Source organism: Thamnophis sirtalis, unplaced genomic scaffold (assembly GCF_051295495.1).
Source record: "Thamnophis sirtalis isolate CommonGarterSnake01/CBP01778 unplaced genomic scaffold, rThaSir2_p1.2 scaffold_12, whole genome shotgun sequence".
In the NCBI taxonomy this organism is placed as follows: domain Eukaryota; kingdom Metazoa; phylum Chordata; class Lepidosauria; order Squamata; family Natricidae; genus Thamnophis; species Thamnophis sirtalis.
The window spans coordinates 28,829,304-28,855,971 of record NW_028261392.1 but is presented as its reverse complement, the minus strand read 5'-3'; the positions used below and the strand labels follow the sequence as shown (position 1 = coordinate 28,855,971).

General features: G+C 36.5%; 1 protein-coding gene across 6 annotated transcripts in view; it reads right to left on the bottom strand.

The window, feature by feature from the left end:
* Window positions 1-26,668, bottom strand: part of ARHGEF7 (Rho guanine nucleotide exchange factor 7) — a 92,288-nt gene that overhangs the window by 37,614 nt on the left and 28,006 nt on the right. For all 6 annotated transcript variants that reach the window (XM_087726451.1, XM_014060381.2, XM_014060385.2 and 3 more), the window contains exons 3-13: window positions 25,471-25,555; window positions 22,517-22,647; window positions 21,507-21,708; window positions 18,569-18,657; window positions 12,880-12,974; window positions 10,684-10,779; window positions 9,334-9,456; window positions 3,598-3,736; window positions 2,504-2,563; window positions 1,827-1,973; window positions 1,167-1,253 (exon numbers count right to left, since the gene is read on the bottom strand). In XM_087726451.1, coding sequence (XP_087582577.1) covers window positions 1,167-1,253; window positions 1,827-1,973; window positions 2,504-2,563; window positions 3,598-3,736; window positions 9,334-9,456; window positions 10,684-10,779; window positions 12,880-12,974; window positions 18,569-18,657; window positions 21,507-21,708; window positions 22,517-22,647; window positions 25,471-25,555 — 1,254 coding nt within the window. The remainder of the gene's footprint in view (window positions 1-1,166; window positions 1,254-1,826; window positions 1,974-2,503; window positions 2,564-3,597; window positions 3,737-9,333; window positions 9,457-10,683; window positions 10,780-12,879; window positions 12,975-18,568; window positions 18,658-21,506; window positions 21,709-22,516; window positions 22,648-25,470; window positions 25,556-26,668) is intronic.

The window sequence follows — 26,668 nt, the reverse complement described above, 5'->3', positions numbered from 1 at the left end:
ACTGTTGTGAGAGGTTTGCAATAAACCATATTGTGCAGTATGTGGATGATTCAACAACAGTGGGCCTTATTCAGGATGATAATGAGGCTGATTACTGGGAGGAGGTAGAGGGCTTGATGAACTGCTATAATAAAAACTGCCTGGTTTTAAATGTAGTTTTCATTGTTGATTCAGTAAAGGAATCTGTGTATTAACAATTCAATTATGGAGGTGGTTAGTAATACAAATTTTTTAGGTGCGCAGCTGGTGAGCAGGTTAGCTTGGTTCAGTGGTGGGTTGCAGATTCCAGCTGGTTGGAATGGGCTTGCCGGTGTCCACGTGGACGCGCGCATGCGTCTTGGCACTTCTGCGAGCCTCCGTGACCCTCCAGCTGATCAGCGGTGCTATATGCTATGTGCACATGCGCGGAAGCACTGAAGAGGTACTGGAATGGTATGGTATACTGGGGCATACCGCCTGCAACCCACCACTGGCTTGGTTGTTCAACAGTGAGACATTGGTGAAGTGGGCACAGCAGCACCTGCATTTTCTTTATTGTATGAGAAGAGCACATCTTCCTTCCCCTGTCCTTACCACTTTGTATAGAGGGATGATTGAAAGGATCCTGTCATATTGTATTACTGTAGTTTGGAAGTATTACTGTTTCAGACAGGAAGGCTATAGAGAGAATGGTGAGGACAGCAGAAAAGATTATTGGAAGTTCACTTCCTTCTATCCAGGACATAGCATATAAGTGCTGCTTGTCCAGGGTCCACAATATTGTCAGGGACGCTACACATAGTCTCCATGACCGATTGTTATTTTGTTACATTTTGGGAAAAGGCATTGTGGTATCTGAAGCAGAACAACCAGATTCTGTAATAGCTTTGTACCATATAGTATCAACTTTGTTGAAGACTATGGTTTATGGTTTTATATATGTGTGTGTGTGTGTGTGTGTGTGTGTGTTAGTGTTATACGTGTGTGTGTGTGTGTGTGTGTGTGTGTGTGTGTGTGTGAATGAGAGGGAGGGAGGGAAAGAGAAAACGGAGAGAGGAGACAGCGAGAGAAAATTAGAATTTCATTTTTTCATGTGTTGCCAGTGTGTTCACAGAAAAAAGTGACAATAAAGATTATCTTATCTCATCCCATCCCAGAGAGTAAAATTGTACTGAAGCGTTTATTACCTGGTAGATAAAGCCACTCATCCTTGGGCTGGCAGACAACATCAGCAAAATGTTAGGAAAGAGAAGAAGGTATCTTTCATTTTTTTCCTTATTAGAAAGAAGAAAAACCAGTAACATATGAAAATCAGATTAAGGCAAGGTTAAATAAAATGCAGATAAACAAATGAGATGGCAATCACAAATACTTCTCAAATCATCATTATTAAACCAGCACCACATTAGACATCTTTAGAACAAAAGAGGCTAAGAGATTTTTAGGACATACTCCCTATGGAGAATATAATCTTATTTGAGAGAAAAGGCAAAATACTCGTCTCAGACAGAGTAGTACTGATTTTTTAATAAAAGAAAATGACGTCTATTAGTATTATGATAAAATATTTATTTCTAAAAGAATTCATTCCTCGAGTAAATGTGAAATTCAAAATATTGTTTTAATGGCATAAATAAGACAAAGCTGAGACAATCTTAAAGAAGACAATCAAAAAGTCTACAAGTAACTATTTTGAAGGGGCAAATGTGTTGTATTGGCTCCTCTCTAGATTGACTTATTGAGTGCATTTTTAAGGCCACCCACTTGCCAAATGATTCTGAATGGCTCAGAGGAATTAAAAACAGTGAAAACAATTCTGGTACTAGTATAAGCAAAACCTGCCATACCTCACTGCCAGCACACTGAATCATGACTTGTGACATGTAAATTACAGTTCCTAATGTTTTAATGTCTTCTCCTTCCCAGCACCGGATGGCTTCAGTTAATATCTGGAGTTCAAGTTCTTTTCTTTTCCGTACTTCTTGGCACTGTGCCTATAGGACCAGAATAAAATATCACACCATGTGTCATATAACTGGAGTAACTATGAACAGTTGTTTTTGTACAGGTAGTTCTTGACGTACCACCATAATTGAGACCAAAATTTATGTTGCTAAGTGAGACAGTTGTTAAGTGAGTTTTGCCCTGTTGTATGACCTTTCTTGTCACAGTTATTAAGTAAATTAACACAGTTGCTAAGTTAGTAACACAATTGTTAAGTAGATCTGGCTTCCCCATTGATTTTGCTTGTCAGAAGCAACCATTATAAAATATGAGTCAATTTTGTTTAACAACTGTAGTAATAAATGACTGTAAAATTGGGTGTGAGAAACTTAATGACCCCCTTGCTTAACAACCAAAAGTCCCAATTGTGGTCATAAGTTTAGGACTATCTATAATGGAAGTGTCCGTGTTCTATTTCACCATGGAATATGCTTTGTTAACTTTTTTCTTTGCTACCACTCCAAAGAAAATGGTCTTCAAAAGCTACTGCTCTATTTTTTGAGTTCTACAAGTTACTTACAGAAAGATTTTTGAAAGCTGTCATGGATTTCTGAATGTCTGGTCGGTCAGGATGATAATCCTAAAAGAAAATTCAAAGGAAATGACTTTTCAACTTGTTTTGGAATTAATGTCATTTCCGTTAATACTGGATTAAACACTTAAGAAACTTTCCTCTTAACTACTTTGATTTAAGCAACTAATCTCTAAATAAGATCATGCCAGCAAGAAACAAATAATTTTGCAAGGAAGTTTTTTCTTGATGGGAACCAATTTTATGAATGTTTATCTTTTCCTATAGAAATATTATTTAGATTGTCGTCTTCTTAGAACAGAAAATAAAATTTGGGCACTGTCAATTTTTCAAGCAATAATATGTAAATCAATATGAAACAATTAAAAATATGATTAATGGCACAATGCGCCAAAAATTCTCAAACTGAATATTTAAATTTAAAACTAAGATTATACACACGTGCAACAATATTAAACTAAAGCTTTTAATTCTATGTTTAGTACTGAAGACTCAGCCTTGAAGCAATAGTAAATAATATCTAGTAGATAAACCAACTATGTATTGTATAATAAAACTGCAATGGCACACTGCCAAATAAACTAAATGAGCTTTAGAATGGGAATATATGAAAAATATATGCTTCGCAATTCTCTCTTGAGCTGATTAACATTCAACCATCAAACATGTTCAATTATCTCTTCCTAATCTTGCAAAAGCATGAAAGAAAGCCACAAAATTTAGGGAAACGGAAAAACTCAGAATCAGCCCATAAAGTGGCATTTATACTGCATATTTCTACAATGCAGTTTCATAGTTCTGAATCATAGATGCAAAGTAAAACTGGCTTTATTCTTGTGTTATAGATTTCACAAGTCAACTGAAATAAGCATTAGTTTAGGATCACAATGTACTATGTCTTTCAAAATACAGTCAACCTTAAACATATAATCTAGCATTCCCAAACAATCACTTCTATGATCTCAGAGGAATAAGAAAGAAGTACTGTACTTTGTCATCAATCTATCTTTGAAACGCTATTTTAAGATGTTTGTCGAATCAGTATTAAACTGGAATGTAAATGCTGTGAGGATATACTGTACCTCCATGTGTCTTTCAAGCTCTTTGAGTAATGTGGGATATTTATCTAGACGCATAAAAGGTTTGCTCAGGCCTGTGGTCAGTACAAGAATCCCAGGACTGTTGGCTCCTTTTAGCTCCATGAATTCTCCTAACTCTTCACTGTATATACAAAAAGAAAAATAAACAAATAAACATTTGAAATGGGGAATTGCAGCCAGCCATATCTGTAAGAAATTTTCAAAAATATTCCAGTACAATATCTTCTATATCTAGATCTGCACAATATTGCAGCATGCTGTGGCTTGTTCCAAATGACAAGTCAACAGAATCAGAGCATACCGTCAGACTACTTCCCCCAAAAATCAATAGCTATGACTCAGCCTTCATTTGTTTAGAGACAAACTAGGCCACCCACAATACTAGTGCCTTAAATCTGCTTCAAATCTTTTTTATGCAACCTGGGGAAAATGGGGCAGGGAGGAGACCAAGCTGTCTATGGAAGTGGAGGGTCAAGAACTGGAAAATCCTGAACCCTGTCTGCTTTGCACCTTCTATGCACCCTCTATTTTAACATCCCACGACTGATCAACTTTTAACAACAACAAAAAAATCTATTTTACTTTTTCTTATAATCCCTGAATGTTTTCCAAAACTCAACTCTCCACAGGGAAAATAACCAAACATTAAGAGAGAGACTTGATGCTGTCACTACTCATTTTATTATAAAAAGGCAACCTATGAAAACATGCAAGTGCCTTTTTTTTTTTTGCTTTACAAGAGGGACAATTAGAATGTTAAGATCTATCTAGATCCATGGTGACAAACATATGGCACGTGTGCTGGAAATGGCACGCTAAGCCATCCCATGCAGGATGTGTGGCTTCACTGGCTCCTCTTCCGCATTTCTATGCACATGCATGCACCAGCCAGCTGGCCTTCGCGCACATGGGAGTGCCAAAATCAGCAGCGTTCCAACATGCATGCACGCACCAGCATCTGAACCTCTGGGTTTCCATTGCACACATGCACAATGGCCAGTTGTTTGTCGGGCCCACACCCATGCCAAAAACCAGAAATTTGGGTGACAGCATGTGCATGTGCAATGGAACGCTGCTCTTCCAGGTTTCAGCGCTCCCACGTGTGTGAAGGCCAGCGAGGCCATGTGTTCCTTGTGGGATGGTTTTTTGTGCCATTTCCGGCATTCAGGTCGGCACGCAAGTACGAAAAAGGTTAGTCATCATTGATTTAGGTTATGTTTAGATTTCTTCTGAGCCTCACTGATTTTCCCTAATACAACTTTGAAAGACAAATAGAAAGGTACTGCTTTAAAAAAAAGCTGTTAATATTTCCATGAAGAAAAGAGGTAGAGAAGATGAACAAGCCTTATTCACTAATATTTTCACAACCAAGAGAAATCCCTCCCTGTCAGTGATTATTTTGACTCTTCAGCTAATGAAATTGAATCTACTTTTTATGAAAAAAAAAAATAATATAACTCCAAAACACAAGCTGATCTACACTACTAATAAAAATCACATATATATTATAAAAGATTTATATCATACTATTTTAACAAAAAGTTTTATTATGCAGAGAACTGTGATTTTATATTTACATAAAACATTAAATACTTAAAGCACAATTTGGATTTAAATATTAATAACTATTTCAATTTGTCTTTCTTGTGAAAAAACTTTACTTTGGGATTAAATATGAATCTTGGAATCTACAGAGATTTAATCACACTAGAAAATCTCTTTCCTTAGATGATTCTACTGTTCACAAAATTAATGTGTATATTGTCCAAAATCATAGCTATTTTAACAAAGACTCTTTATGTGAGAAGCATTAACCAGCAAATTCACAATACACTGGACTAAAACAGAAAAATAAGAGAAAACAAATTCTTTAATTGCACAAAGATAATTGCACAAAGTGGTACAAAAATAACCTACTACGTATCATTTATTCAAAGCAGGTTAGCTACATAGAATAAATAAGCAAATTATAACTACTGACTAATATAGAATTACTGACCTGGTACAGTAGATCTTTGCTATCTAAATAGCCCTAATCATTTTCCATCTTACAAGAATGTTAAGTTTGACTTATTTCTAAATGCATGTATGCCTGTAATTTTAAAAAAGAGCTAAAGAAATCAATGAATTAAAACGTAAGTTAAACTTGTCCTCCAAATTAAATCTAATCAATTATGTTATGTTAAGGTATAAAATCGCTACAAATTAAAAAGGAATGTTTTAAACCTCCAAGTACTTTAATCAGAAATCAGTCAGTAAACAATAGAACAAGAATAAATATAGATAATTATAAACAAGTGCAAAACATTCAAAGCCATAACTTACACTTCCAGTTCCTGCCTATAATACATAGAACATGAGCTCTCAGAACTGAAAGGTCTAAAGATGTCACACAGACAATGCATGCTCAAGACCCTCCAGCAAATCTTTGACTCACTAAATGGATCTGAGCTCTTGACTGCCGTTCCACACTGAATGCCTTATTCTCAGGCTGTTGCTTCAAGTATGACATCACCCCTATGTTAGCAACCCTTGGGAAACCACATGAGGGAGGGACAATAGATTGTCTGCCTCAGATGCTTATCGGGATCCCACACGCCAATTAATCTCTCATAAGTGTGATTTTTCCAAGCTCCCCATTTTGAAATTTGATATTAAAAGCAATGAGACTAATGCAATAGTCATGACTAATTAAGTTCCAGCTGTATTATCTAAGTTTAGGCAACTATAGTTTAAGAAAACAGCAATGGTGTCTATTTACAAATAGGATTGTTACTTTGAAGCAATACAGTATTGTATGTTTTACACCTTATTCTTAGCTAAATTAATTTTTGATCAATTAAATGCTATCAAACAATATCTTACTCCTAGAAGCCATAATAACAATTAAAAAATGCTATTTTTTTCTATACTAGCTTTCATACCCAGGTTTCCCCAGGAAACATATTACAACAAAATCATAGCATAAAATGTTTGAAAATATACACTAAGACATATGCAAAGTATATCTTTTCTTCAAAATGTATTCTATTAACAGTACTTTCATAGGCAATCAATTCACCTCAGACAATTAAACTGGCTGGTTTGATGACAGCCCTTATAATATAAGGAAGAGAATCCCTGAAGTGAAAAATAATGCAGGTGTCATGTTAGGATGGTTGCATGGAAGTGCTTTCATTAGAAAATCTGGACAGAAATTCTTCCCAGCCAAACCTATTTGCACTATATTGTGCTTTATCAATTATAACAATTTTAGGTACCAGAAAAGGCAATGTTCTGGTATCATTCTAAACTTTAGAATGGCCACCAGGCAAAATTCTAAACTGAGCATGAAATAACTTCATTTAATGGCTGTTAAAGCAAGTTCAGCTACTTGCTACTAACTCTTAAATTCACAGCACAATCACATTAAAAGAACTTTAGACAGACACACATTTTTGATAACAATGACAATGCTACTACCATGAACATTACTAGCAGGGAATCTTTAGAAAAAGTCTTTTCCCCCCACAAACTTCCAAACTACCTTGGTATACATAAATACCAGCACTTTTTCCAACAATCAATAATCACTTGCAATAATAGCATACTGCTGAGCAATCTCTTCATGCAGCAACGTGAAAAGACTTTTTAAAAATACATAACAGCAAGAAGAATAAAAACAGTTACACTAGATCAGTGTTTTTCAACCTTTTCTGTGCAAAGGCACACTTTTTTTCATGAAAAAAATCATGAGGCACACCACCATTAGAAAACGTTAAAAAAATTTAACTCTGTGCCTATATTGACTATATAGTGGGTGTTTTTCCCACGGCACACCATACACTATGTCACGGCACACTAGTGTGCCGCGGCACAGTGGTTGAAAAACACTGCACTAGATCATGCCAAAGGTCCCACGAGCTCCAATGCAGCCTCTGATAGTGGCTAACCAGATTCTTCCAAAAAGTGCACAAAAAGGCTTTAAGGCAATAATCCTTCTGCTATTCCCTTCCAAATATTTGGTATTTTGTGGCATTCAGCCTCTGAACTCCAGTGTTCCTCACAATCGTTTGTTTTAATTATTTATAAATTATCTCTCAAACTATGGTATTTTTCCAAGGGAACATACAAAATATAACATTAAAAAATTAAAGTAATGATATTAAACACAAAGACAAACTCAAATAAAATATTACTTCAACCAGCTATTCTACTATAAGATCTAACAGATTTTCTATCATGTATTTATTAGATCTCTACCATCCATAAAAGCCATAAAAATGTTGCTTTAAATGTTTTAAAAGACATAGGCAGAAGATGATGAAAACCAATTATTAACAAGTAATTTAATAGGCTAAAAATAGAGAGAATACTAGTTTAATGGGGAAAAAATCATTGTTAAAAACATTTGAGAAGGCCTTTTCCCACCTAGTTAACAAACCGGCCTTCTAAAAATGCTTATTGTCTCCAAAAAGAAATATCTCTTGTAGATCATAACTAGAATGTTTTATAAATTATCCTAAAACAACAAAACTGCTAACCTAAGCTTTTAAAACAGAATGGAAAAAACTTTTAATGCTTGGTTAAAAAATAGGAAAGAGACCACTATCTCATATCCATTTGACGAATTATCACTTATGATGAATCCATAAGCAAAGCTTCTTTTAAGTTACATATTAACTATCCAAATCCTTTGGGGAAAAATACAATCCACAGGAAAATATACAAAGTAGTTGGCTGTTCTGTTGCCCATACATTGCCAATAATCAAGAACAACCTTTGAAGCAATTGCATGAGAAGGATGCAACTGCTTTAACTATTCAAAGAGAGGCACTTTGCATGCATTCCGCCTTATGAAGAACCTCTTTCAAAGGATTTGCATGACCTAATTAATATTGATGCAATGAATATACTAACTAAATCCTGAACCATTCAAGATTTTAAAGTTTAATACCAACACTATTCATTTTCTATGATTCTATATATAGATCAGGTGGTATTCAGCTGGTTCCGACTGATTCGGGTGAACAGGTAGTGGTGACGATCAGTTGGCCCCGCCCACCTGCCCCTGTGCTATCCTGTCCTATTTTTCCTTTTTCCTGGCTCAGCTGATTCACAAGGCACAGCTGATTTCAACGCCTCTGCTGTTCTACTTACCGGGCTGCCTTAGAAGGTAAGCAGCTGAGCTTCAAATTGCCGTATTTTGAACGCTGTGTGAGAGTGCATTAGGCATGTGCGCACAAAAAAGCGTGCATGCACCTACAAAGAATGCACCCACTGAACCAATTATTAAACTGGTTGCATCAGAGGTGGGTTCCTACCGGTTCGGACCAGTGCAGCCGAGCAGGTAGTAACTTGGCCTGCCACACCCCCGAACCGGTTCTCTACGCAGCGCCTATGTTTTTTGCTTCCGGCAGTAGCAGCAGCCGGAACCCATCCCTGGATTGCATCCCACCTCTGGCATGGATATACTAGAGAGATCTTTTTAATTTGAAATTAGCAAACTTTTTTTGAAGAGAATATCAAGCTACATATTTTAAAGAATCTATATTTATGTTCAAGTCCAACACAAAAACATTATTTATGACTCAAACTTTTCAAATGCATTTCCACGACAACCACATGAAAATACCAAGGCAATAGGCTTATATTAGTTGCCAACATTATTTCTGAAAAAGAAGCAAAGCATAAACGTACAAGATCTTCCTTATTTGTATCATTTCTAGGTGCACATACCTGTGTTCTGTAAGAACAGTTACTGCTGATGGGTGATTGGCACAATACATAAGGTATAGGTTTTTCATTTGTGGCATGAGATTTAGAAAGCAACCCCCAACCCTCTGCTGGGCTTCAGGCAACCTGAAATAAAACAGCATCAATGTACCTTTTTAAAATTATCTAAAATGCCTTCAAATTTATCAGGACACAGATGATACTGATCTCAAAAGTCATGTGAATATTCTTATTTCGATGGAAAAGATAGTGAAGGAAACAAAGTAGCAGGAAATACTGTAGTTCTACAAATTACTATTTAACATATCTACATATCAATTTATAAAATATTATTCTCAATCAACAATTAAAATACAGTAAACGTTAATGTTATATTTTACACCGATTACTATTTGGTAGAATAATAATTCGATTCAGTTCAAGACAACAATCAATTCAAAAAGTATGAAAAGGGGGAAAGTAAAATAAACCCACTCTTAAAGTGAAGCTGGGTCTCCAATAGCATCTGAAAAAAGGTGGTTTAAATTTAAATGTATATCAATAAAAATGAAGAGTTGGTTGCAAGATGAGTGGCTACGGTATATGTTTAAAAAAATAAAATAAATAAAATAAAGCAAAATGTGAACCTGGCTCACTAGCTATCTGTCCACAAGTACACCTGCACTAATAATTGTGAAAGTAGTGTACAGCCACTTATCCACTCTGAAATGGTACTTTTGAAATGGTGGGGGGAGGGGGAGATATATTCTGTGGTTAAAAAAAAATTCAGTAAAGACTGTTTAAGTTTATAAAAAACAGTCATGCTTAATAACAATCCTACATAAAACAGGTCTAGAGGTTTCATTTTTAAGACTATATCATGAAGCAGCATATTTGGGACATACATTATCATTCCCACTGCAACTATTCATATGAAAATAGTTGCAGTGAAATAACAGTACAAAGTTGGCACATTTCAATAAGAATAGAACAAATATCTCACAACTACCCAACAAAATATTAGTAAAGTTGTCAACAAAAGGAAACACTTTTCGTCTATGGTGAGCATGTGGGGAAAAATGGAGCTTTTTTAGAAGAAAATACTGAAATAATTAAGAAGTAAGATTAAACAAAAAAAATAGAATGTGCTCCTGAAATGGGATTATATATTTTCAAGGAAATTAATGCTAAATTTCATAATAAGGAACCATATATATTTTTACACCTAGCAGTTAAATTAATTTTAGGGGATGCCTTTGAAGATTACCCAGAAACTACAATTGGTCACACACTCTTAGTGACTCTGGGTGGCTTACAAACAATAAATACCCAACATGAAAAAATAAAAAACAATCCTCCCCACACACTACTTACTTAGTGCATTCTTCTAAAGACTGTACAAGCATTTGTTGAAAAGAACTAATTTCTTCTAGGTTTCCCATTAAATATGAAGTATCTGCAGAATTTAATCTGTAACCAAGGAAATAAGGACATTAAAACAAAATACTTCTTTAAAAAAAAGCAACATCTTCCAAATTAGCCTTGGCATCAAGGAGTTGTCTCTTGTTCACTTGTCAATTCTACTTTTTTTTTTTTGTAGCAGATCCAAGACCAAGAAACATGATTGGTTCAATTAAACTGATTTAATGCTAAAAGCCTATGCGGCAGAATCTTCTCAACTAAGGTCAGCAACTGGTTAGAGTTAGATGAAGGTTAAGGGCACTCAAGGGGGGGTGGACTTAGTTCATTTGTGGCTACACAGGGATTCTAGGCTAATTTCTTTTTCATTCTGCCCCTAACTTCGGCCATTCCTTCTACACTTTTGCACAACATACCCTGTTTCCCCGAAAATAAGACGTCCCCAAATAAGCCCAATCAGGCTTTTGAATGCATGTGCTAAAATAAGTCCTCCCCCGAAAATAAGCACTCCCCAAAAATACTGCAACACAGCAGCAGCCATGAGGTGACCACACTTACCGCCTCCTGCACCTCAAAAATAATAAGACCTCCCCGAAAATAAGGCCAAGTGTTTATTTCAGGGGTGAAAAGAAAATAAGACCCTGCCTTATTTTCCGGGAAACACGATAATACAATAGAACAATTTGCACTGACCATATATTCTATCTAAGAAACTTTCTCCTTTCATTTAGGAAATTGGCTGCTCTCTTCCACCACAAAACAATCCATATGGGAACATGTAAGCAGTGTAGATAGAACTGCAGTTGAAGATGTGCAATACCTGAAGAAATTAGAAAACAGGTAGTATCCAGAGCAGACTTCGATAGAGTCAAGACAGAAGGAGCCAAGACAACTGATTCTTATGAACAAACTAATTCAATATACTGTATAGGCAATGCCATCTAAAAAAAGTAATGATAATCAATTATTTTAAGAATGGCAACTTATGTTTCTATGTGCCTTTCTAAATTGCACTTTTCTAACAAACTGCTCTCATTCGCTATCAAGCTACTAGGAGTACAGAGATTGCTGAAAAAACATAAATGCTACTAAAAAGGTTATTAAGTAAAATCTTTTTTTGGAGCCAAACTTGACTTCCAAATATATCTATGAAATTTTCTTGGGAGTAAAGTGAACATTATTTGCCATTACTTCTTCCAGGTTCTGTTTAGAATTTCCCAAGCTAGTTTCTTGACGATCTCAAATACAAATACAGTTAATCCTTACAACCACTGGTTCAGCAACAGTTGGAAGTGACATCACTGCTGAAAAAACCTATGACCCATGCCCAAAGTTATGGTCGTTGCAACATTCCCATGGTCACATGATCAAAATCTGGGCACTGGACAGGCCTTCTGCACTTACAACCACAGAGGCGCTGCAACTCCCCACACCTATTTCCGTCTCATCTATGCCCCTTTGTCCTCCCTGCACCCTGACTTGCAGAGTTGCAGGCAGCCACATAACTGCACAGCTCTGGAACTGTTACCACCCAATGGGAATCCTCAGCTGTCTCAGAAACATTTGTTCATCCAACTGCCTTCTCTACCAGTTGCCTGCACCAGCCTTTCACCTTGTGTGTCAGCCACTATGGCTGAAATAGAATGCCTCTCTGCCTTTGCTGTCCTCTTTCTGGACCTTGCTTCCCTGGTAAATGTTTTCTACAAATGTTTTCTATGATTGTGCTGCCTTTGGAAAGCTGTGCAAACCTAGGAAAGCCTTCTGGGGCTGCTTACCACATACTAGGCAGTGGTCAGGGTGGCCAAAGGACAGTTATGGGATGGGGAGATAAGTGGGTGGGAAAAGTTGGGAGGCAGTCCCTTGCCTTACTGTGACTCTGAACCATGAAGGACCAATCCTGCAATCCCACTTAGACTGGGGTGAGCACACACTAAGCGACTCATAATTCTCAGTTAATTATTGTAATGGGGAGTGCTGAAATTGCTATAAGTCAGTCCAGTCACATAGATGTTTTGCTTTATGGCTGCATTGCTTAGTGGTGGAAATTTTGGTCTCAATTGTAGTTGTAAGTTTCAGACTACTAATCACGTCCAACAGTGGCTCTGGATCTCCCAACTATCTCTAACATTTTTTACAGCCAAGTACACTTACTTTTCACTAGTTTGTAAGGGTCGTAGATAACTAGAAAGCATCGTCTGCAATTCCTTAGCATATTCATTTTCTGTTTCCAGAATATTCTGTAGCACCTACAACACATAAAAGTTTAAATCAAAATTATTACAATTATGAAGAAAAAAAACAAGAAGTGTTAGACATGAAAATTCTCTGAAAATGTTTTATTCCTCAGAAAAGGCAGCTTTTCCTCAAAAAGTACAAATTCTCAAGAGTATGCAATGAGCACAGAAAAGAGATTAAAAATGAGAGGGCTTGTCATAACTCAAAAGAAAAACATGATTGTAAGCAAAAGGCTCAGTTTCAGATAGGCCAGGGCAATCTTAAACCCCAGAGAACTCATTGACAAATCATATACAAATCATATATTGTGGATGGATCTATTGTTTGATTATGTATAAGAAAAAAATTGCATTTAAATGTATTTTAGTTATTCAAGTCAATGATGGCTAAACTTTTCTAATTAGTGTGCAAAAAGGAAATTTAGTGATTATTTAGAGTACAAAATAGGATCATGTTCTGCAGCATTTTCTCTGCTTTTAGAATGATATTGCTATAATCTATTTATATTAAAGTTGGTTAAAAATTGAATTTCTGCCCTCTAGGGTAAAATGTTAGCAGTATATAATCTGATGCATCAGAAATACAAATACAATTTCAAATCTACTGCTGTGCTCTGTTTTACATCTTTATCAGAATTATATCAAAATTTTATTATAACATCTTAGTAATATATTTCACAATTTAAAGAAGTCCAAATAAACAATCCAATAAAATGCAGCCAATTTATAGCCTGCTTGGTATATAAAAGAGTTATTCATGCCTGAATGAAAACCTGATGAAACAAGGGACAGACTAAACTATTTAAAACTGAGAATTTGTAGATTCTTTCATTAGTGCTGCTGAGCTCAGTTTGGAGGCCTTGAATAGGCCTATTCACTTGAAAAGGGGAGGAGGAAGGGAGACTATTTCTGAGTTCATTCTTTTGTTGGTAACTTGACTCCTGCCCCAAAGATTAAAATGTCTCCATTCTGCACTAAGCATTACCAATGACAGATGTTACAAAGAACCTATAAACTATGAAAACAGCAGTTTCAAAGTACAGTACCAATTTTTTTTTGAAAACTGCAAAAATCAGAAAGATTATACTATTTAAATTTAGGAAAGTAAAATGCAATAGCATAAAATCAGCAGATTATTGAAAGGAAGTGAGGCTAAACAACAGAAAATTAGCAAACCGTTTTCTAATCCAAGAAGAAATTAGGTAATGAGTGACTTAAATTGTGGGAAGGGGAGTCTAAAACAAGGATCCACCAAGCAATTTATCCAGCCAGGTTTTCAAATACTACGGAGATTATCTCTATGTGTTCTAATTGTACAGATCAAATTGCTATTTAATCATAAATATGCATTTGGTTTAAATATGTTTTCTATTCAACTATCTTTTTAGGGGTTAATAAAGTATTTTTGAAGTTAAAATAAATACAGTTACCCTCTCTAATTTGAACAAAGATTATATCAATAAAACAACTGAAGATGAATTAACAGAAAATAACAATTTAATCAAAGCAAAGTGCATCTTCCTCAATTCTCAAAAAAGGGCTCAATTCTTTAAATCATCTTACATTTCCCACAGTCATGAAAAACTGCTTAAAGTATTTTAATTTTAGGATTCATACAAACATTTTATTCAAAAATTAATACATTATTTTTTACACTCTCTTTTACACAGATGCCATATTGATCACCAATGGAGAGAAAACAGAGTACTATAACTGCAGCAGTAAAACTGCAAATACATTAGTACATCACATTTTACATGGCTGCACTTAATAATTTCTGATGTTCCACTTTAATAATCACCTTTCTCCTCTTTCCTGTTTTCTGCACATTCAGACAAGACCCCATTATATTCCAAACTTGATTCTGAAAACTTCATCACCAATTCATGAAATTAGGTACTAAGTGTGGATTGCTCTGACAGACATGGTAACATTTTACAATGTGGAATATAAATGAAATGCCCAGAGAACCCTGTGAGCAATCCAGAAAAAAATTAAGTACATCAAAAGTTCATTCACACAAAGCCTAGCTATTCTCCCTAAAGGAAAAGCTCTTGTTCATCTTTATTTTAAAACTGAATTTCTTAAAGGCGTTTACCACTATTAGGTATACCAAAAGCCAGATCCTTTTCTCAAAAACATGAAAAATAAAATATATTCCCTAATGATGAAATCTGTCATTTTACATATTTAGGAACTACTGCTGAAAACAAAGGTGCATGATTTTCCCACTTCTGTGCATACTGCATATATGTCTCCATCCACGGATCAGAGCAATCTTTTTTAAAAATCTAGTTTATACAGAATATGGAATGATTTAAATCAAAGATCCATAATAATCCTTATTTCGCATTCTGAAATAATCCTATATAAAATGTAACTTTGTAGCTCTATAGCGAGATTATTTAATATTAAACCTAGAGCCATGATGGCGAACCTATGCCACACGTGCCACAGGTGGCACAAGGAGCCATTTGTCAGGGCACGCTTCTTTTGAGGCCATTTTTCGTGAAAAACAGCCCTACCGTCAAACTGGAAATGACTTCCAGTTTGCTTGTAGGGTCATTTTTTGCCCTCCAGAGGCTTCAGGGAGGCCTCCGGAAGGCCCCTGAGCACTCCGGAGGGCTAAAACTGGCCCTACAAGCAAACCGGAAGTCCGTTCCTGAATTTCTGGTTTGCCCGTAGGGCTGGTTTTTGATGCTCCGGAGGCTTCAGGGAAGCTCCAGAAGCTTCCGGAGGGCCTCTGCGGGGGCAGGGGAGGCTGTTTTTGCCCTCCCCAGGCTCCTATAAAGCCTCTGGAGCCTGGGGAGGGCAAAAAAAGCAAGCCAAAAAAGGGGGAAGGGCTGGTCATGCACGCATGCACACTGGTGTCATGCGTATTGCATTATGGGCGTGGCTCACCCGCACATGACCCCCCTGTGCTCCCTCCGCTTTTGGCCCACAAGCCGAAAAAGGTTTGCCATCACTGACCTAGAGAATATTATACTGTTTTTTTAAAAAAGCTAGAAAAATAATTGCTGTATAATTCATTATTAATCAATTACAGTCTTAATTCCTGGGCCACTGGCCACTGCACTCACTGTTTTAGAGACATAAAAGATAATGCCTGGATAAATTTTAGTTTCTGGAAAATATCAGCTAAGCAGGTCTCCTGAATTTTTTTTAAAAAGACCTGTTATAAATTTTAATGCACAATCTGTCATACGGCAAAAAGCACTAATTTGTTATTTTGTCACAAAAATAAAAGCTGTTGTGAGATTTTCTATGTTTCAACAGATGTTCAAGGAAGACGATTATTTTCTCCTATCACAAATGTGGTACAGGTTATATAACCTAACCATCACAGATGAAGAAGACAGAGTGACTAAACTATTAAAGTATCTGGTTTTTATCCCTTTATGCCTAGCAGCATCTTGTTCATCTTTTTTTTCCATTTTAAGATTATACAGTTGGAGGTTGGATGATGAAATAAAAACCCTTCATTCTTGTCAATTTTTCCAATTTTGGAATAGGTGGAAAAAATGGTAAATTTTACTATGATTTTGCCACTTTCTGAAATAAAGACTGGAAATGTAAACAAGAGTTATAGACAATTCTTAGTAAACCATCTGGCTCTTCAACTAGCAAAAAATTGTGCTAAGAAAATGAAAAACTGTTATATCAAATAGCAGGTATTATCAATCAAGCCCATCTAGTGTATAGATAAAGACTAATACTGAAATGAAAAATTAGAATCAGTATAATATCCCAGTGTATCCATTATACTTTCTGCTAGTTCTCAGGAAATTCCTAAAATCTTTTGAGCCAGCAAGGTAAATATAGATAGAACTGTAAAGATAGTCTCATTTTATTAATAACATCAAAAAGGTGGAATGGGAGCACAGCCCACCTCCAGTTTAAAAAAAAATACTACTAAAGCAAAATACTTGATGCCAATGGTTTTGACACAGTAATGATGTTATATAATAGCTTTGCGACTGATGAGGACTAGAAGCAGAACAGTAGTACAATTCTGCATATTTCTTATGGCACCAATTTAGCAATGCTGGGTTTTTAAGATAATTTAAATGTAATATTAGGTATGTATCAACAGTTACCCATAGTTGTATTCTACCCTCAGCAGTGTTCAACAAAGACAGTATTCAGAGACAGAGACAAGACTGTATAGTATGTGAATCTTAGATTCTGCAACTAAAAGTTGCAGAGAAAAAGTTGGGGAATGGTGTAATGCAGGAAGTAGTTAATATGGACATCTGCAAATTCAACAGTTACTGCAACTTTAAAGTCTCATTCGCAGAAGATTGATGGAAAACTTGGAAGGTAATAACAGGGAGTCAGTTCAATAAATATTTGACCAAAAAGGCAGAAATCAGAGGAAGTCACAAACTCCCAGGGCAAGACTGAAACCTCCAGGTCTATTAACCAAAAATAAAAGAGAGTATAAGTAACAGTATAAGTAATAAGCAATAAAAATGGAAAATGGAAAGCACAATCAGAAAACAGAGGAAAAACAAACTAAAAAAAAATAGGTGTGCGATTAACTTCAGAATGAGGAGCAAATGAAGTTTACACAAGGCAGCAAATTCAGCACGCCAATGAGAATTTATCTGAAATACAATGTGTTTTGTGAAGTGAAGCAGGTAAGATATCCAACCTCTCCTCTATAAACACTCCTGTCAATGCTACTGCACAGAAATCAAACCTGCTGCACAAGACTATAGGGAAATAAGGGCTAATAGTGAAAATAACTATGCAAAAAATTATTCAGCATCAGCCTTCAGTATTTATTATACAATTTTTACTATATAAATTTACCCTGCTCCCTGAAAATAAGACCTCCCTGGATAATAAGCCCAATGGGGCTTTTGAGCACATGCACTAAAATAAGCCCTCCCCCCCAAAATAAGCCCTCCCCTAAAATATTTAAACGCATGCGCAGCTGGTCCCTGCCATTTCCTGGGGGGAAGGAGGGAAACATTCCCCACACACCACACATGCACCTGCCATCCATGTGGAATGGCCTTCTCTTAGTGGCGGCCACAAAAAGAGCGGCAGGCCCAGTGATGATAGGGCTGGCAAGAATATACCAGAAACAGAGACAAAACGTTCAGCCCTCTTTGGATCAGCTGATCTGCAGGCCAAGATTAAGGGGCCTCCAGCACCACAAAAATAATAAGACCTCCCCGAAAATAAGGCCAAGCGTTTATTTCGGGGGTTCAAAAGAAAATAAGAGCCTGTCTTATTTTCAGAGAAACAAGGTATATAACCACGCAACTCACAGACCCTGAGTGGCTTATGACCTTTTAAAAAAATAGGCTGTATAATTTTTAAGGTTGATCCTTAAAACACATGACCTGTAGAATACAGAAACAGAAAGTAGAAATAAATGCCAAGTCTTCTGGATTGTAAAAACAGATGAGAGGAAACTCCTGGGTCTTGGCTGGTCACAAGGTAAGCATGGCTGATTTTTAAGGTACCACTGATTTTCTTGTTTTAAATATGTATAGGCCCTGCAGATTTCTATCCTTTGGAAAAATACACTGATTTCAATGTACAAGCCTAAACAAAAGCCAACTGTTAAATAAGATTCACATAAAGTCACTCACCACATTGTAATAGCTTTTGCTAATAGCAGTTGTATCAAACCCTTTTGGAGGACTTTTCAAGCTTCCTGATTTAGGAGAGACAGGTTTTTCTGAAACAAAGATTATTTCAATAAAATATATTTTCACATCTTAAAACCTGATGTTCAAACAATGCATTCAAGACAATATTCAGGTTGATTTACTTTAAGTTACATACTGAACTTATATAAGTTAAAGTATTATTATGTAAGTTCAGTGGGGCCCAGTCAAGATATAGCAAAACCTTTCTGCCTATGAGCTCTATTTCACCCTTCCTTTTCCAATAAGGGAAAGATGTAGAAAAAATGCCAGGACATTTTTATTGAACATGTGTCTCAATATATTTCATCGAGAAAAACTTGTTCCACACTTGGCATATAGTAGCAAGCTATGGTTAATTGAAGCAGCAAAAAGGACAGAGAAATGAAGTCATGTATATAGGCATAAAACTTTTTCTTGATTTATCTTATTTAGTCAAGACATTGTTGTCTAAAAAAAAATCAAGTCAATTCAGCAAAACAGAGTTTAAAAAACCTTACATGACAAAACACACAAATATTTGGTGATTAAAAATAACAAGAAATACAAATAATTGAAAGTCACTACCAAAAGAACTTCCACTTTAAAGATGAAAATACCTGCTAACAATTACCGTATTTTTCAGAGTATAAGACGAACCTTTTTACTCCAAAAAAGAGGGTGAAAATCTGGGTGCGGCTTATACTCCAAATGTAGCCACCTGGGTCGTCTGAAAACGGGGCAGGCGAAGCAGGCGCTGCAGAGATTGTGATGGTTGGAAAGGAGAGAGGTTTCACTTTCAGGGCTCCCACTCGGCAGGGCTCCCACTTGGGCTTAGGCGGTGGCAGCAATGGGAATAATCTCCTTTTTACGAAAGCTTTTCTCAGAACGCTAGATTGGGAAGTTAAAAACCTGAAATGGGGTACAATCAAGCTTGATTCAAAGGCTTTGGCTCCTAAGATCGATCCATCCAAAACGCTGGTACGATGATCTCCGCAGCACCCGCTTTACCTGGCCCTTCTTGGGTGGTTACAGGTGGCAGAGATCGCGGGAATAACATTTCCGGGTGGCAGCGCACCGATCTCAGGAGCCAAGCCTGATTGTGGCCCATTCTAGGTTTTTAACTTCCCAATCTAGCGTTCTGAGAAAAGTTTTTGTACAAAGGAGATCCTTCCTCTTCCCTACCCTTCCTCCACCCCCAAATCTGTCCAGATTCTCAGGAGCCAAAGCCTTTAATCAAGCTTGACTGTCCCCATTTCAGGTTTTTAACTTCCCAATCTAGCATTCTCCACCCCCCAACCCAAATCTCTCTGGATCTACTTATTGCTTTGCTGTTATTGCGCCCAGCTACCGTATCTTTTTGTTGCATGACAGATCCCGCCGGATTGGGGGGAGGGGGGGAGGAAGGGAAGGGTAACAATCTCCTCATCTGAAGTCTTTTCTCAAGATGCTAAATCTTCACTTTCTCTCTGGGAAAAGCTATTGGCATCGTTGGGATCTTGGCTAATGGAAGAAGTGCAGGATGGAAAGGAAACTTCGGAATGCAGGAGCACCAGGTCAGGAGTCTCTCTGAAGCCTGGGACCTGCTTTTGCCCTGAGACTAAAGAAGCGGGGTTGCCAAGAGGGCTGTGAACAAGCCTGGTTGTTCAAGGAGGCAGCCCCCATGTGTCATGTTTTTGCCCTCTCCAGAGTGCTCCTGGGGGCCAGGGTGGGCAAAATCTTTTTTTAAAAAATTATCCCTTCAAAATCTTGGTGTGTCTTATACTCCGAAAAATACGATAAGTGACTTGCAACTGCCTTTATATTTGCAAAAAACAGTGCTTTAACAAAATGCATTGTCTCCTCCTTAGATAAAAAAAACCTATAGCAAGTGTCACTCTTCCAGCTTTTATGTCTTTTTATAAAGAGATGTATTGCTTTTTTGTCAAAAGAAATGTCTCTCATTCCACATGGAATACACTACTATCTTTAGAATTAGAAAACTCTAAACAGTTGTAATCCATCTAAAAGACTTGGATGGGCAAAAGCACAAAGAGGTCAACTAGAGCAGATTTGGCATTTGTATCCACTTATCAAATTCTTCCAAAGAACAGGAATAGGCAGATGTTGTTAACTGATAGTGTTAAAGGTATCGATGCAGGATGTAAGCTATTCTAAGCAGAGCTGCCAACTGCAATTGACTAATGATGATTTTGTCAATGCTGGTGGTGTTCAAGTGGTGCTCCAAATATTCTGGGATTGCACTCAAGGTGTCTGTTACCATTTGTATATTTGCTTTTTCTTCCCACAGACATTCTACTTCTATTTGAAGTTCTTTGCATTTTGTGATTTTCTCCACTTCTTTCTCTTCTCTTCTGCTCTCTCCAATCCACTATCCAGACTTTTTTATTTTTCCTATCAACAAGTTTGGGATGTTCTGTGGCTAGTGCCTGTTTGTTTGAATTCTAAAGTCTCACAGCAGATTAGTTTTTTCATTTTCTATTACTTTCTATATTTTATGGTCCTACAAGTTCTTGCTTATTTTATTATGTTGAAGATTCATTGCACAGCCAACCAGATGTTGGCTGTGCCAACCAGCCAACCAGACTGGATCTGGCATTTTTATGCACTTATTAAGTTATTTTTAAAGACCCGGGATTATTATTATTATTTACACAACTTTGTGAAATCACAGCTGCCAGTCCTTTAGCTGGTGCTGGCCTTCACTCGTATCAAGTTCTTCCCAAGTATCTTGGATATTGTAATGTAATGGCATTATTATATTAATTCATTTCACCACTGGAATTGGACATCTAATAAATTCAAATAAATAAAGTAATTAAAGTAAATTTACATTTTATGCTCCTGAATAGCTACCAAATTTATTTAAGGTTATTGAGAAAGGCAAACTCTTAAAACTTACCACTGGATTTTACTTCTCGCACATAATTGCTGGGAAACCATCCTGTTTTGCCATTGTGAGTTCCTTCCCACCAGCCTCCTTCTTCTACTCTTGTAACATGGATAATATCTCCTTTTGTAAAAGAAAGTTCATCTTCATTTGTCTGTTGAAAATTAAATTTAGCTCTTACCACTTGTTGGTAGTTGCTGTTATCTGTCATATCCTAGAAATGATGAGACCAGTAAAATAACAACATTTTAGGTACTTTTCAAAAGAACAAAATATTCAGATAAAAATTTAACAATGTATTGTAAGGTAAAGCTACCATATCTGCTTCTTCAACCTACATGCATATATAATTCTATAATTTTAAAAAATTATATAATCAACCTTTCAACTGTATATAATCCTAATCAGTTACTGCTTTGATAAAACTGCATTAGAACGGATTTTAGGTTCTAAAATTATAACATCACAGCAAATAAAACTGATTCTATTCTATTATTCTGTTTGAATAATATTATCATTTTGTCATAATTCTGACTAGTTTGTGTATATCAAGTAGTTTATGTGTACCAATTTGGATATAGAACTGTTGATCTGTACTGTAGTAACTTCATTTTTAGCTGAAATTGAAACATAACTAACCAATATTCCAGTGGTAAACTGGTATAATTAAGACTTTTTTTAACACATTAAGTATCCAGATTTAGACACACGAGTAGCTCATAATTGCTATATTCCAATACAGTTAAATACCCTGAAGCTCATTTATTTCAAATTACTTCAGCATAAATTAATATACTGGACTCTTGAGTGTAATCTATCTCAATGCAGCAGCATCTGAAAGAAGATATTGCTTTTTGTTGTGCCTCAAAAAAAAAAAAACCCCAAGAGAAGCAAAAACAATGTAAAAATCCTGGACACCTTAGGTGAGCAACAAACTATCAGCTATCAATCTGACACAAGCTTTTCACTTTGCAGCTCTGATTAAGGAAAATAAAAAGCTATTAAAATGTTTTAACGCTTACCAGACTTCTATACTGGCCTTGGAAAAGTTTTGAAGTTCTACTGTGTAAAGACTGGGATCCCAAGGAATCAAAAGACTTTATCCGGTGAGATGACGGCCTTGCACACACAGAATCACTTCCTAAACCAATATCTGGTGAGGGGGGAGGAAAATGGTACATATATATGTATGTAACATTTAAATGTTAACCTATACTTTATATATGTTAGATTTAATAATCATCATCATCATCATCATCATCATCATCATCATCATCATCATCATACAATAGCAGAGTTGGAAGGGACCTTGGAGGTCTTTCAGTCTAACCCCCTGCTTAGGCAGGAAACCCTATACCGTTTCAGACAAATGGCTGTCCAACATCTTAAAGACTTCCAGTGTTGGGGCATTCACAACTTCTGGAGGCAAGCTGTTCCACTGATTAATTGTTCTAACTGTCAGGAAATTTTTACTCAGTTCTAAGTTGCTTCTCTCCTTGATTAGTTTCCACCCATTGCTTTTTATTCTACCCTCTGGTGCCTTGGAGAATAGTTTGACTCCCTCTTCTTTGTGGCAACCCCTGAGATATTGGAACACTGCTATCATGTCTCCCCTACTCCTTCTTTTCATTAAACTAGACATACCCAGTTCCAGCAACCGTTCTTCATATGTTTTAGTCTCCAGTCCCCTAATCATCTTTGTTGCTCTTCTCTGCACTCTTTCTAGAGTCTCCACATCTTTTTTACATCATGGCGACCAAAACTGAATGCAGTATTCCAAGTGTGCCCTTACCAAGGCATTATAAAGTGGTATTAACACAGTGGTATTTACTTTTAGGAAGTATATTTACATAGATATAGGTATATTTCAATTTACTTATTCCTCAAATTTGTACATTGGATGTCCTTCATGAATATACAATGCAACCCAAAGTGCACTTAGATGCACCAGGGAGGATTAAAGAATGGGAGATGATCACTATCAAATGGAGAGAACTAAAAAATAGCAAAGCAAAAAAAACACTACTTCCTAACTTTTAAAAAATAGTCATAAACTAACCAAAGGCTATGTCTGAAACCCTTGTGTTGGAAGCAAAAAATATTGCACAGAGATAATTCTGAACCCCACTGGACTTGAAAGTTCAGATGGACATTACCTTGAACCTCCAGTTTAAAAAGTGAATAGAAATTGGTTTCTCTATAAACTAGTTCTTTAAACCCAATTTCTCTCCTTTTAAAATATCCAAATTAATCTGCAATGCAATTGCCATTTCACAATTGAAAGGATTTCAATTATGCAATGCAATCGTTATAGTGCTTCTTTTAGAACAATCTTCCTTAATGGTGCACTCCCTCCAGATGTGTTGGTATATTGGCTGAGAATCCTGGAATGTGTTAATATCTGGAGGGCATTGGGTTTTATAATAGCTGCACCAAAATATACCCATATAGATTTAAAAGGAATGCTGCTTCTATATGTGTTATTCAAATGGATACAGAACAAAATCTGGGAATAAATCCCATCATTCAGTCAAAACCTAAGCCAATAAGCAATATTTAGTCATTTAACATATCAGGTACTAGATTGGAAAAAGCTGCTCTTAATGTACAGCCTATCCTTCCCTCATTTAAGTCAGCTGACTTTTCAGCCTCACTTCATTGTACAGAAAAGCACATGCTACTGAAACCAATGGGATTTGTATACACAAAGCAGTGCTTAAATGTATCATGTAGACTCTAAATCCATTTGCCAACTTACTCTGCCTTCCCTTTGGAGACCAAAGTTTAGAAAGTTATCTACAGCTCTGGTATCTAGAACTAGGAGAAGGCAGTAGAAGCTCAGTCAGTGCTGAAGCTATTTCTGCTAGGGCTGAGCAGCACTCCTCTGAAAGCAAATGGGTGCTTCAAAACAGAGGAGTCACAAATGAAGCACCTCTCTGTATCCTTTGAAATCAAGGGTGTCTTTCTTCCCAAGATTGCATGGCAGCTGCAGACTACATCATTATGTGATTCCAAGAAAAGGCATGCTACTTTAAAGAGTTGCAGACAGATGCTATGTTTATGCTGCCATGTACCTTGAAGCACCACATACCTTTGAATTTGAAGTACTATATACAGTAGCTAGTCAACTGAACACAATGTTCTGACCCAGCCTTAGCAGAACCGAGAAATAGACTTGTCACGAAAACCCGCTCTTTGTCTCCTATGAATTAATGACATTCACACACAAAAAGTCCACGCAATAGTCCTTCAAGGATTTAACTGCAGTAAGAGTCCTTATCATTTCCTTGCCATAACTGCCAGGCTGTGAGCTCCCAGTCACAAAGCTGCAAATTAAGTTCTGGCAAGAAGTCTCTGAGGCAAGAAGTCTCTATGAGGAGCCAAATCTTCAGAAATCCAAACTGTTGTCTCCTATGACCATCACCTTCTTTTCCTTCTATTTATTCCCCAGCCAGATAGGGGCCATTCATGTGTGCCTTGCTTCCCAACTTGGCTCATCGTCCTTAGTTCTCCTCTCCTAACAGCTCTGTGCATACGCACATCTGGAACAGGCCCCAGCATTTCTTCCTCCCCATTTATCTCAGCCTCCAAAGCTTCTTCGGTGGCTGGCAAATGTTGAACAGCCCTGGATCTATCCATCAGAGCCTTCTCCAGACTCCAGAACTGGCCCAAGTTCCTCCCCAACCTCCTCATTGTCTGAATCTGCTGCCAGGCCACAACACACAGCATCAGTGCATTCGTTTTTGTTTTTTTTTAAATGATATTCTGCACATGCGGCAGCATCTAAATAACTTTGGCTCATTTCAAAAAGTTAACTGGCATCAAACTGGATGAGATATGTAGCTGAAATCACGCAAAATTGAATCATGCAAGTTAACAGAGAAAGGAGTAAATGTGATTACATTAATGTTAAGTAACAGAAAACAACTTCTAGAAAACTATTAAAAATATACCTATTAAATGGATTTATATTTACCTGCTGTTACTTTATTTAGTGCCACCAAGGAACTAAGCACTTTACTGAAGTTCTGTCCTTGGTAGAGATCATTTGCATCAAAGGTCTAAAAAACAACAACATGGTCTTATTAGAATCTAGCGGGAGAAATCAACACTTTTTTGAAAAGCCTGTTAATATATAGTAATGACCCCCAATATTTATAGTTTATTTTTATACAAAATCCATTATTTGTTTTAATTAAATTTGGAGCTGCACAGGCCTGATTGATACTTAAAAGAGATAAAACATGATTTATAATCCAGCAAGACTAGGTTCAAACACCATGTCAATCCCAGATTCAACACTCCATAGTATCATGTGTAAACCAGCAATGAATTATGCGAGACTTTGCAGAGCTGTAGCAATCAAGAATATTAAACTTATACTGGACAGATCTGGTCTCAACACCAGAACAGACGATTGAGTGATTCAGATCTTCTTAAACCAAGAATGTTAACTTTTCCCAGCTGAAGGACTGCATTAAAATACTGCAAAAGCAGGTGAAGATACATCCCAATCACATACATTCATGTAAGAAATGCTTGATTTCCTCCAATATTTGAAGTTTTTCTTTGTTTAAACAAATAAAATACTGATAAACTGAATTATTTAGACTTGTACCACTTCTTTTTTCCATCATCAGATGTCTAGAAACCGTACCATCAATTTTCAAGAGCAATAGCTAGAAGATCTTGGGGGTAGCCCTAAATCACAAGTTGTCACACTTAAATCCATAAATAATGTGGCTTCTTCAAGTTTCATTTTATCTGTTGTCTATATAACCCATCCTTTGTAATTTATAAGCCACAGTACAATAAAATATCATTCTAGCGTTGTGGGCAGGGGATATCCAATATTTATGAAGATCCATTAATACAAAAGTATGTCATATTGACAATTATCATCTGTATAGTGATCTCATGTGTGAATGGAACTGTGCCCTATTCAACAGATGGTGCTTAAACCAGGGTTTAGAATGACGTCTGAATCCAGTGATCTATCATTCGTATACACCTTGGAAGCTTGTCCAAAGGATAGTATATTCCATCTAAATCCTTGAAGAAAGGATAAGAAAAACATTGTTTCACATGCAAGACTACAAGCAGGATTGTATTTAATGAGAAGAATACTAAGAGGTACCAGCTTATAGTGAAGTACAGGGTAGAACTGCAAAACT